Source organism: Fukomys damarensis, unplaced genomic scaffold (genome assembly GCF_012274545.1).
Source record: "Fukomys damarensis isolate Sample0158 unplaced genomic scaffold, DMR_v1.0_HiC HiC_scaffold_14, whole genome shotgun sequence".
NCBI lineage: Eukaryota > Metazoa > Chordata > Mammalia > Rodentia > Bathyergidae > Fukomys > Fukomys damarensis.
In genome coordinates this window covers 46,263,961-46,277,718 of record NW_022900926.1, presented here as the reverse complement: position 1 = coordinate 46,277,718, position 13,758 = coordinate 46,263,961, and the positions used below count along the sequence as shown (strand labels likewise).

The window sequence follows — 13,758 nt, the reverse complement described above, 5'->3', positions numbered from 1 at the left end:
TGGGAAAAAATTTTTACCAGCTGTTCCTCAGACAAAGGAGTATTATCAAGGATATATAAAGAACTCAAAACAATCAGCCCCCCCAAACATAAAGACCCGATTCAAAAATGGGCATCCGAAATGAACAGACATTTCTCAGACAAAGAAGTAAAAGCAGCAAGAAAATATTTGAAAAAATGTTCCACATAACTGGTCGTTCAAGAGATGCAGATGAAAACAACACTGAGATTCCACCTCATCCCACAAAGAATGGCTGCTATCAAGAAAGCACACAATAACAAATGTTGGCAGGGTTGTGGGGAGAAAGGACCCCTTCTCCATTGTTGGTGGGAGTGCAAACTGATGCAACCACTATGGAAATCAATATGGAGATACCTCAAAGAGCTTGGGCTGGAGGTTCCATTTGACCCAGCCATCCTTCTGCTGGGTATCTTCCCAAGAGAACTAAAAGAATCATATCACAGAGAAGTATGTGCACCCATGTTTATAGCGGCACAGTTTGTAATAGCTAAATCTTGGAAACAGCCCATTTGTCCATCCATTGGAAACTGGATAAAGAAGATGTGGTTTTTCTATAAAATGGAATATTACTCAGTCATAAAGAATGAGAAAATAGATTCATTCATTGGAAAATGGATACATATTGAAATTGAAGATATACTCCTAAATGAAATAAATAAGTCACACATGTGTAAATACCGAATAGTTTCCCTGGTGTGAGTAATCTGCAACAATGCATAAGATTCTAATAAGATTACTGACATTTAGAAATGGGAAGAAAGGAGCTAAAGGTGTAGGGAAGGTGGGATGGGTGGGGGAAGTGTAAAAAGGGAAAAAAATGTGAGAGAGTGAAAAGATGAAAATAAAGTGTTTGTAGGTGGGGAGGGGAGGAGGGAGTCAAGGGAACGCAAAGGTTAGGGGAAAAAATGAGAATCAAGACTTGTCATGTAGAGGCACAAGATCCCAACAATGAATGTAACTGTACTGTATCCCTAAAATGTATAAATAAACTCAATTAAAGCTGAAAAAAATAAAATTAAATTAAAAACTACTACAAACTCAGCACTGTGTTAGAACTATAAGAGGTGTACGAGTAACATGATATTTTCAAGTGGGGTATACCTACATCAGATCTTCTCACAATAACAACAACAAAAACAGAATGTGTCAACAGAAGCTTAGGGGTTCAAAAGAATTGGGAGAACAATTATGTTGAACATCCTCTTCCCTTCCCCAAATAAATTACATCTGATTGGCAGTATTATGAAGAATTTGTATAAAACAGAACATTTGATATGAGCTTCCAAATACAAATACTCTCTTCTATCAAGAGAGATGGGATGGTGTAAAAGGAAATTGGGTATTTCAAGTGGACAGAATGGCTTAGGGAAGGTGTGATAAGCATGTTCTTAGAAAATGAAACAGTAGAACCTGAAGTTTGAATAAAACCTTCCATAGATTAATTAGAAATGAGCCTTAAAGGTTGCTTCTAGGTTGAGAGGAAATGTTGCTGAAGGGTTTTATTGTCTTCTCTTCTGCGTGTTCATCTTACCGTTTTCAGCATATTGCTTGCAGATGGTATTACTGGTGACCTTGCTACATTGTGAAGAGGAAGGATTACATTCTGTATCTCTTCATTTTCAGAGTTTAAGTCAGACAATGAAATGCTATCCTAAGTATGAAGTAGGTACAAATGAAAGCATTCAGTCTTTGGTCTAAATTTCATAATGAAATATTGCTTTCTGGGGTTATCCACAAAGCTTGTACAGTGATTCTCCAAAGACAGCTTTGCTTCCCTTCTTTCTTCTCTCTGTCTCTCTGTTTCTCGTCTCTCTCTCCCTCCCCCTTCTCTCTCTCTCTCTCTCTCTCTCTCTCTCCTTCTTACTAGCCTTCTATTTTTTATGTTGAAGTTGAGACAGGGTCTTCATAAGTTGCCCAGGCGGGGCTCAAACTTACAGTCTTCTGGCCTCAGCCTCTCAAAGTCTTGGAATTTTGGTGTGGACCACCATACTTGGCAAGAATTTATTTCTGGTGTTAAGACATAAGTGTTACATTGAAATTTTGTGTATTTATGGTGGATAATTTATTGTTTTAGAATACTGAACATTGTATTGTGATTTTCATGTGATAACTACTGTTATGGGTTAGATCTAAAATGCCCCCAGAAGTCTCATGTGCTCAGAATAGGGCTCTCAGAAGGTGACTGGGACATGGAGCTATTGTACTCATCAGTGGATTAATCCATGATGTTCATAGTCTAATGTACTTTTAGAAGATGAGGGCTGTCTAGATGAAATGGTTCATAGGGATGTGTCTTTTGAGAATCTCTCTCTGCTTTGAAGTCAACTAACTATGACTGAACCCCCTGAAACTGTAAGTTAAATGAACCTTTTCTCCTTTAAGTTGTATATGTCAGTGCTTTCTCCTAGCAATAAAAATCTGACAAAAAATCAAGGTAAGTACATATCTACCACCTCATGTAGTAACTGTTCTCTTTGTTTTCTTTTTTCTTTCTATAATGAGCACACTAAGATCTAGCCTCTTAATAAACTTCAAGCATATAATACAATATCATGGTCTATAGTTGACATGCTGTACATTAGATCTCCAGAACTTATTTATCTTGTTTAACTTTGTACCCTTGAACCTACAGCTTCCCAATTTACAATCCCCTTCTCCCTGGCATCCACCTTTCTGCTTGCTGCTTCTGTGAGTTTGGTTATTTCAGATTTCACATGTAAATGAGATCATATAGTACCTTTTTTCCTACATCTATATTTTACTTAATGTGATGTCCTCCAGTCTCATGTATGTTATCACAAAATGCGGGATTTCCTTCCTTAAGGCTTAATAGTGTTCTGTTGCATATGTAACATTTTAAAATTGATGTTTTAAAATTAATAAGCTAACAAAACAGAAAAATATTGCTAGAAAGGAAGCAGAAAGCCAAAAAAGTAAAATCATTTTTTCCAGAGAGAATTTCTGAATCTCACTTTAAAATCTAGTACCACACCATAAATATATAGGTTATATATATTTTGCTTGCTACTTTTAAATATAAATAACACAATGTATTCTTTCATTCCTGAAAGCCTTATTTTTCTTCACAGATTAATGAAGATTAGCTACTCTGAGGGTTAGATGACAAAAATGTATTTATGGACACTTCTTGCATGTTTAGGGGCTGCATGAAGAGACAGCTTCTATCTGCTTTTCTTCTGTGCCATGCTCATGATGCCTACCTGTTGTATGGAGTCATGGAGAACAGATACCAGACATAAGAGCAGATGGAGTGCATACATCTTTAAAAGAGGAAAACACAGGTTCATTAAGTTCTGCACATCATAAAGGGTAGACACCTTCACAAGCGATTTGTACTTGTTATACCTCCCAATCAACAGTGACAATAGCCTTCCTCTGTGCAATGCACCTACCCACCCACGTTCACTCTCCAAACACTTTTACAATCAACTCACCTTATTCTTCCTTACTAAATAGTAGATTAATTTATTATTGTTATTTTAATGTCATTCTGGTATAACATCTACTTACATATAAACAGAAAAAACAAACCATCCCTCACAATTTAGAACTGTTTTTAGCATTTGATTCCTATGATCTCATTAAGCATCTCAATTTTTCTTTGTACTGTACAATGCTTCTCAGAACTTGATCTATAGACACTATACACCAGCCATATCTGGGAAGCTGGTTAAAATGTAGACAGCAGGTCCTTTATAACTAGAATCTTTCAAGGGGTAGTCAAATATCTGAATTTTAAACAAATTCCACACACAGACCTTCTGTATACTCAAGTTTCATAGCTGTTAGGACAGCATATCTAGATCTCAACATGCTCTCCTCCATTTAAGCTTCATTCTTAACTACAAAACTACAATATTAACATGGGATTTTCAGTGATAAGTCCACAATCTGCATGAGTTATGTTTTGGACTATTAAGAATTCTGAAGTGCTCCCTTTTTTCATGGGTTTTGTTTTCTTTGTTTATTTTCCAAGTCAATACATTTTTTCCTGAGCAAATTGGGACATGAGCCATTTGCTCAGTACTAGCGACACACAAATATATGACTATAGTTTACTTAGGGAAGGTTTTTGAAATAAGTTCCATCCTCTTTTTTGTCAAATAGTGACATTGTGTTTCTGGAAGAATACAAAATTATCTGAGTAACTGTCTCTCTATTCTAACATCTTTGAGGCATAAAGTGAAGTTATTTTATTATATAGAATGAATAAAATATTTTATGGCAGCAGTTTTCAAATATTCTGAGTTTCTGAGCTGTTTTATACTTTTAAAGATTAATGAGGACCACCAAGAGTTTGATCTTAAGAGCAAACCTATCAGTACTTACCATCTTAGGACCTAATACCAATGTATCAACTATTTCCATCTTTTTTTTTTAAATAAAATTAAGCCCAAATTTTATTTAAGAATTTCAAATTACATATTTCAAATTTCTAAAATGGAATAGAACCATCTTGGAATGCAGAAATGGCATAAATGAACACTGACATCCCTTGAAATTCAAATTTTACAAAGAAAACAATTCCTCTGCAAAACACAACCCCATTATGTAACAAGATGAATTATTATCTATCTCTTCACTTTGGCAATAGAGCTATTTCCTAAAGGAATGGGGAAAGGTGGTTTTGTTACTTCTTTAATTAAAAATGGGATTCTATCTTTGATTAAAATTTTAAAGATCAGAAAAAGCTATGTTAAGATGAAATATGTTTACAAAAAAATCAAAACAATGTCTAATCAAAATTATGAAAATAAAAAGGAAAAAACTACTGTGATTGGTTAAAGATTTCCAGTAGTCAGGAATCTCAGGTGGAGGATGGATTTTGAGTCCTTAATACTAAATTTTCAAAAAGAAAACCATCACATAGAAATGTATCAACTCAATGTAATTTCATTAACAGCAGGAACTCTAGACCTTCCTTAGTCCATTCTCATTATCAAAAATAAGTTCATCCCCAAAATTAACAGTAATTAGCCTGAGGTATTTTAAATGTGGCTCTGAAGTCTCAAACATAATGGCGTTCCCCTTCCCAAAATGATCTTATTAGTACTTCAGGCCCATAATTTCCAGAAAGACCAAATCTGGTAATTGTTAGCTTATTTCCATCTTTTACAACTCTTTAAAATTCAAATTTTCCAAGGAATAGGTTGAAGAGATTGATTACACTAATCTCCTCCCACCTCATGCCCTGACCCGGGGTATTCACAGCCTCCATATCAGCAGATTCAAATAACTGAACAGGACATACTTTGGAGGTAGGCCTAGCATGGTTGTGTCCGTATTAACGTTACAGTCTTTTTCCTTGTCATTATTTCCTAAATAGTACAACTCTTTACATAGCATTTTTGTTACTATTCTAAGTAGCCTGGTGATGATTTAAAGTGCACTGGAAGCTGTGTGTGGATTATATGTGAACACTATGACCTTTTACACAGGGGCTTAAGGATCAGTGGATTTTGGTGTCCACGAGTGTATTCTGGGGTTCTTGATCTAAGCTTTGAGACACTAAGGGATGATGGCATATGCAGTCCTCTCTTAGATGTTGATAAAGTGACATGTAAAATTGTATCTTACTCATTTTAACAATTCTTGGCATATACTCAACATTTGTTAGGCGGGATTGAAAAATTAATTGAAATAAAATAAGTAGAAAAAGAAAATTATCCCCTTCCCTTCAAAACATTTAGTTGCTTGCACTTCTTGCTTGAATTTTATTTAAAAAAAATTTATCATCTAATGGCATAGTGTAGAGAGATATGATTCAAGCATCATGCAAATGACAGGTTTAAAACATCTTCTCTTGACATTCTAAAGACTTGCTCTAGAGGATCTTCAAATACTCAACAGCAAAGATGGAGATTATATATAATGCAGAATCTTCCCTTGAGTCCTGTGATACATTTTTGAAACATTTATGAGAAGTATACTAGTCTAGCAACTTGGAATTTTCTTCTACTCAGATCTGTATAGTATGAGGACAAACATCTGTCATAAGAGCACAGATGGGAAAGTCCTGGACTGGGAGATTTGGATCTAATATTTTCTGACCATGTGACATTTTACAGTTAGAACTGTAGAGTCAGATTTTTCATCTTTCAAATATAGGGGTTGATTTATTATAATTCAAAAAGTTGTGATAAGAGCTAAACAACTGAAATCTTTCTCTTACAGGTTATTTTAATTTTAGAAATTATTAAAAAGTCTCAAGGGTATATCTAAGCATTCTCTTCAGATTCTCCTCATGACTCTGAATACAAATAGAACTTCTATTGTGTTAAAATGATAAATACTCTACTGTTAGATCTTTTGCAGAGTATTTTTAAATATACATTTTTTAAGGAAATGATAGGAAATATGTAAGCATTGAATGCTTTGAAACATTTTTTCCCTTTCAGACTACAAGAATGGGTAAATATAACACTAATTATATTTCCAGTGAGGTACTGGGAATTAAATCCGGGGCCTTCACAATAAGCTATATCCCCAGTCACAGATAGAAACCATCTGTCTTTATAAGACATAATAAAAAATACAATTAATGATGCTGCCAAATGCCATCCAATGGGAAAGCAGTCTCATATAACATTACAGTGTGTCCTTGTCCACCTTATTCACCGGATCTGGCAGCTGGAGACTTCTGGTGCTTCATATAACTGATATAGAGGTTAATAGAGAACTACTACACATCTACACCAAAAAATCCCAGCTACTCAATGTCAGTACTGGGTAAAAGACTAGGATGGGTATTTTTACAAAAGAGACATATAGATGGCCATTAAGCATGTAAAAAGGTTCTCAACAGTACTAATGACTAGGAAAATTCTAATGAAAATTACAATAAAATGTGAAATACCACTTCACATCCATTAGGATAGCTGTTGCCAAAACAGACAGACAATCCCAGAAAGTAATAAGTGTTGGTGAGAGTGTGGGAAAACTGAAGTGGTTTTGGATTACTCATAGAAACATAAAGTGGTGCAACCACTGTGGAAACCACTGATGAGTTAACATGACAGTGCAATACTATCCAGGAATTCCACTTGGTGTACATGCTCAAAAGAGATGAAAGCAGAAACTAGAGCAGATATTGTGCTGCAGTGTTCCCAGCAGCATTATTCACAGTAGCCAAGAGGCGCAAACAACCCAAATGTCTATTAATGTATGATTGGATACATAAAACATAGTGTATACACAATGGAACTTAAGCTTAAAAATCAAAAGCTAACATGGTCTACAATATTGTAGAATGGTTGAACCTCTACATAGTTGAAATCTCAGTGAAATTATGTCCGCTCATAAGATTGAGGGAAACAAACCAGAAACAAAGGACATTTTGTATACGTATGATTTTTGCATATGTATATATTTATTTTTTGTGAAGTTATTTTGAGTAGTTAAGTACATAGAGAAAGGAAATGGAAGAGTGTTTGCCAGGAGCTAGAAGAAAGAAGGAATGAGGAGTTAGAGTTTTAACTTCTGTAGTTTCATTTTGGGGAGATAAAAAATTTCTGGAGGTGGATAGCAGTGATGGTGGTACCTTATGAATATACTTAATGCTACTGTGCCTAATAATAGTTAAAACAGGACATTTCTAGATAATCTATCATAATTTAAAAAATAGAAGTGAGGGTGTAGCACACTGCTACACCTGCCTGGCATGCTGAAGGCTGTGGATACATTCCCAGTACTGGAAAAAAAAGTGATTTATCTATGACTTAAATACTATTGAAGATTATATCTTCAGATCACAAACATAGGTTTAAATATTTATGTAACTCGGAATTTTACCAATGATTAACATCACATTTTCCTTGTACAGTACTCCTATTTTTGACTACAAAGCAAAGCATTTCATGCTACTTTCTAGATACACTTTACCAGTCACCAGTTCCACTGCCTTTCAGAGATTCACTTAGAGAGCAAGCAAGCTATGTGCCAATCGCTTCTATAGGGCTTTCTTGGAGAAAATAAAAACTTTAATGGATTACTCTCTCATATTAGAAAAAAATGCCATAGCAGTGGAGATAGAGATTATGCAACCAAAAATTGGAGGAATTTTGCAATATGAATTTTGCTTCAAGATTTTTCCATAATTTTTGTTAAAAAACAATTCCTATGGTATTCTAAATTTGCTTGCTTTAAGAATATTATTGGAGGGAGGAGAACCATGCCTGCTCCTGACCCAGCCACCATCACTCAAGCGCCGGGAGGTAGGCTGGGCCCCGATCCACCGCGGGAAGGAGAGCCACACCTGCTCCTGACCCAGCAGCCATCACTCAAGCACAGGGAAGGTAGCCGCGCGGGCACCCCTGAACCCCAATAAGCCCCCCCCAGACCTCATGACTATGCCAGTCTTTGGACCCACTCTGCAAAGACAGAGGTGGTCATCAAGGGTATTTTTCTGAGTTACCAATTTTGAACATCTTTAAAGAAAGAGCATGGGAAACCTGTAATAGAACATTGCGGAGTTCAACCATTCAGGATGGGGAACTCAATCTAGGCCTTGCAGCCTGAGGTCAGTCAGCATCAGGGGGTTCAGCCATCAGCTAACTGAGATCAGGGGTCTTGCGTCCTCGCTCTGTCTGAGCCATTAAATGCTAAATACACTATATTGAAATTTTGTTCACTGCAGACATGTTCTGGACTGCTTCTTGATTTCAATTTAATTCAAATGATTTAAGGGTGATAGACTAGTGACTACTACTGGTGGTCAGTGTTCAAGTTGTGCTTGATCTTAATGTGTTGCTGATTGTATCATTTGGGGTAAAGCATTGCCGTTGATTTGGTGAGCTGTTTTCTCTGATGTTATAAAGATGAGAATGTCTGTGGGTTGTTAGAGATACAGAAGCTAGGGAGCAACTATATCAGGAAGATTTGGGTGATAACCCAGAGATTAAACCAAGGACAGTCCTACAACAAAAATTAAAATGAGAAAATACTTAATCAAGACACAAGGACAGACTTCCAGTGGACCAATGGCAAACAGTAGGGCAAATGAGGATGAAAAGGCCGATAGTGAACCACCAGGATACCCTGAACTCAAATCACAGGAAGTAACAAAACAGATCAATCAGGCTCTAGAAAAATTCAAAACAGAAATAATTTCCCAGATAACCATAGAGATAGTGAGCAAAATGGAAGTCGTGATTCGAGACTCTAGAGCAGAAACTGACAAAAAAATAGATGATCTCAGGACCATGATAGAAGCCATGAAGGCCCAGCATAAGAAAGAAATGGAAAAAATAAATGCTCAACATAGGAAAGAAATGGAATCCATAAAACAGATTCAAGCAGATATCCAGGAGATTAAACACTCTATTGAAAGTGTATGCAACAGAATAAAAGAATGTGAAGATAGGCTATCAGATATAGAAGATAAGATTGCAGTCAGTGACCATGAAAAGAGAGGTCTCTTAAAAACAGTAAGAGATCATGAGAAATTGATCCAACAACTTATAGATGATGCAAAGAAGAATAACATAAGACTGATAGGGATCCATGAAGTAGCAGGAGAAAATACAAATGACTTTAAAAAGCTGTTCAAACAATTAATGACAGAAAACTTCCCAAACAGAGGGGAAGAATTTGACATTCAGATAACTGAGGCATATAGGACCCCAACTAGCTACAATCAAAAAAAATCTACACCTAGACATATAATAATCAAGATCCCAGAAACCCAACAGAAGAACAAAATACTACAAGCAGTAAGAGAAAAGAAACAAATCACACACAAAGGAAAGCCCATCAGAATCACAGCAGACTTTTCAACACAAACCCTTGGGGCAAGGAGTGCCTGGAATGAGATATCTCAAGTACTAAAAGAGAACAACCTCCAACCTAGACTGATGTATCCAGCAAAACTCTCTTTCAAAATGGGTGGGGAAATAAAACACTTCCACGACAAAGAACACCTGAGAAACTACATGAATACCAAACCAGCCCTACAAGGAGTTCTAAACAAGATCCTAGAAAAAAACAATGAAGGCAACAACACCATGAGGGCCAACAGAGCAAATCAAATAGGCAAGACAAGAAATTAAAAGCAGAAGGTGAAAAAGTAAAAAGAGTCAACAAAAGGCCAATAACATATCAATAATAAGTCAGTACATATCAGTCATAACCAGCAATGTCAATGGCCTCAACTCACCAATCAAGAGAAATAGACTGGCAAAATGGAATAAAAAGCAAAATCCAACAACATGTTGTATACAAGAAACACACCTAGTGCAAAAGGAAGTCCATAGACTGAAAGTGAAAAGATAGAAAACAATTCTCCATGTGACAGGAGCCCAGAAAAAAACAGGGGTAGCAATCTTATTGACAGACAAGTAAATTTCAAACCAAAACTGAATCTAGTATTATTGATGTAGGATGGTACTGTATCATACCTCTATGAATGTAAAATATCTAGTACCTGCTTTATGATACATAGTAGGGACCATGCTTTATCAGAGCTACATTTAATGATATTACTCTAGAATGTTCTCTTTCCAGATGATGATTAAGAGGCTAATAGAAAAAATGGTGCCAGGTACCACAACAGCAATAGAACTTTGCTGTTGTCTGGATATTATTCTTTTCTTTGGCTTTTTTTTTTTAATGGAATGTGCTGAATGTCTATAATTTTGTTCAGATGACTGCAGAACCTGGAAAAGCTGTTGCTATCGATGCATAACATACTATTATTAGTCTTTATATATATATATATATCTATACACACACACACACACACACACACATATATATAAATTGAATTTTGGGAAACTTTAACGGTGCTGCCAACTTTGGAAAAAGTCATCCCAATTTACTGTGTTGAATTGGCATTGTACAGAAATGGACAACCATATTGGTCTAGAAATGTTAATTTATTTTTATTTTTTTCCATGTGTACAGGGGTAAAACATCATACTAAATATGTAAGGTCATATCTACATGGGTTTGACTACAGAAACTAATAAAGTATTCTCTAAATAATGAAAAAAAGATTAAGATAAGACTATAAGAGCCAGAAGCAATTTAAATATGTTCAGGGACCATTTTCATCTTCAGAATTAAGAATTATTTTAATGTTACATCATTGCCTTTTCTCTTTTACTTTCCTTTTCAGTTTTGTTTTAGGATTCCCTATTTTTAATGTTCATACAGGGATTTCTTTAACTGAAATACCGAATAGTTTCTTTGGTGTGAAAAAGTATAATAGTACACAGGATCCTAATGAGATAATTAATAATGTGAAATAGGAAGTAAAGGGCTAAAGGTGTAGGGAAAGTGGGAAGGGTGGGGGAAAGGTAGTAAGGGAGAGAAAAAAATATGAGAAACTGAAAAATGGAAATAAAGTGTTTGTAAATGGGGAGGGGAGGAGGGGGTGAAGGAAGGGCAGGGACAAGGGGAAAAAATGAGAATCAAGACCTATTATGTAAAGGTACAGAATCCCAATGATGAATGTAATTGTATTATATACCTAGGTTGTACCAATAAACTCAATAAAAAGAAAAAAATATTATTGGAGTAGTGTTATTATATGTCATCATCTCTGTCACATCATTAATACAACTCATTTAAAAATAAGTTTGCTTTCTAATAAAAATATACTAGTCTGTCTATCTTCTGCTTGTGTTTTTAAAATCTTTCTTCCTTTAATTATGTTTATTTCTTTTCTCCTTCCCCTTTTCTTCCTTCTTTGCTTCTTTCTTGGAATGATGTGTCTTAAATATATAATATAGGTTACATTTTGAACACCAAAAAAATTTAATTAAACTACATAGAATAAGTATGCTTTGGGATTATTATAATAGTGGGATTTTAAAGTGGAGTGGAATATCATTTTTAAAAGCCAGATACTTGTAAAATTACTAAAGTATGTGTTATATTTTATAAAAATTTTATCAAAATATTCAACAAACTGTTCAGAGATAAATTACATGGCCACAGCTCTGAAAATACTTATGAAATCAAGCCGCTTTTCAAAAAGTTTTAATTTCATTTTAAAGAGTGTACATAGCCCATGCAAGTACATTTGTTATCACAAATAGAAGATTACTGTTAACTTTTAAAGCTGTATAGGCCTCTCTATGTTTTTGCTTTGTTATTGCCTTTAAAAATAATCTTTTCTTTTCCCCCTAGGGTCTTAATTGAAGGAATCATATTCTGCCATAAGAATTTCAATATAATGAATATTCTAAAGTAATACTTTATCTATTTATAAATTGAAGATTTTTACAATGACTTTACTTTTACTCTTTTAAAAAATGAATGTTTCCTTCATTAATCTTTCTGAGAAAAAAGAAATAGCATTTAAAATTCAACACACAAATTAAAAAAATATTAATTTCATTTTGAAACCTCCAGTTATGAACTGTCACTATTATTTGTGATAAATTTGATGATGTATTCAAATAGTATTAACCCTCTGAAAATAGTATCAGGTACTCTTATTTATAGAAATGTTATTCACATTACCTTTATGTCTGATATAAAATTCCTTTGGGTCTTCTGGAAAGTTAGCATGAGTTGGTCATTTTATTTCTGAAGCTATGTATATAGATAGCATGGTAAGATTACTGGTTTAAATCTTTGTGTGAAATAAAACAAGCATCAAAAGTAATATTTATTAGACTTTTAAAATTATAATTGATTGCATTGGCTCAACTATAATTTCAGCATTGCTATTCCAACGTACAGAGCCTTCTCTTCTCCTGTTTATAAATACATACCACTGGAAGAAAGTTTGGTTCTCATGACATCTTGTCTGTTTATGTTCCTGCCTGTTTGGTGAGGGTGTGGCAAGAAATGGTTGGTGGGTGAAGGTGGAAATATCCTGGGACTAGGGAAAATTTGATTTTTTTTGATCCTTTTGGATAGTTTATACATCTTTAACTATAACCAGACTTAAGAGGGGCAGACATACTTAGTGACATTAGGTGTTGCCTTGGAGACACTGAAGAATACCCAAGTCAGCAAGGTGTGGTGGTGTCCACTTGTAATCCCAGCTATTTGGGAGGCTGAGCCAAGAGTTAGAAAATTCATTGTCAGTCTTGGAAATTTAGTGAAAAATAAAAGTTACTGAGAGTGTAGTTTAGTAGAAGGCCTCTGGGTTCATTCTTCAGGACTGCCCCAAAAACACCAACATTACAAATTAAAAACAAGCAAACAAAAACCACAGTCAGAAACAACCATTCTGAATGTTCCTGGACTATTTTAAAGGAAACAAATGCCCACAAAAGACTCCTTGTCCTACAAAAATTTTCTGGACTCTCAGGATGATGTGATCTGCTTTGCGAGGCTGCTTATCTGTGAATTTTAGAACAATATTCAGGTGAAGCTGAATTCTGTGACTTTTGGTTACCTCTGATTTTTCTGTGACACAGGGTAATTCAACCCATGTGTCTTATCACTGTTGTGTTATTGCATTTAACGAGGAAAGTTATTAGGAAAGAACAAAAAAATTATGTCCCACAAGAAGAAAGCCAGTGTGACATTTTTGGAACATGTAATGAACAAAAAATTGAATTCTGTAGAGGAAAAGAAAATGTCTGCTTATTCTGCATCCTTCTTGTCATTCAAGTAAGGCATTTCTCTAATCTGTGCTTTAATTTTCCCACTGGGAAAAGTATGATGCTTGTAAAAAGAAGAAAGTCTTCTAAAATTCAAACTTTTAAAATGGCAATTTTGAAATTTACTAGTTTTAAAAACTTAGTCAAAGTTGGTACT

General features: G+C 34.9%; 1 protein-coding gene across 1 annotated transcript in view; it reads right to left on the bottom strand.

The window, feature by feature from the left end:
- The window catches only part of LOC104866926 (cysteine-rich venom protein pseudechetoxin-like), a 76,164-nt gene that overhangs the window by 12,994 nt on the left and 49,412 nt on the right, over positions 1 to 13,758 (bottom strand). The window contains exon 11 of the mRNA XM_019208488.1: positions 3,243 to 3,302. Coding sequence (XP_019064033.1) covers positions 3,243 to 3,302 — 60 coding nt within the window. The remainder of the gene's footprint in view (positions 1 to 3,242; positions 3,303 to 13,758) is intronic.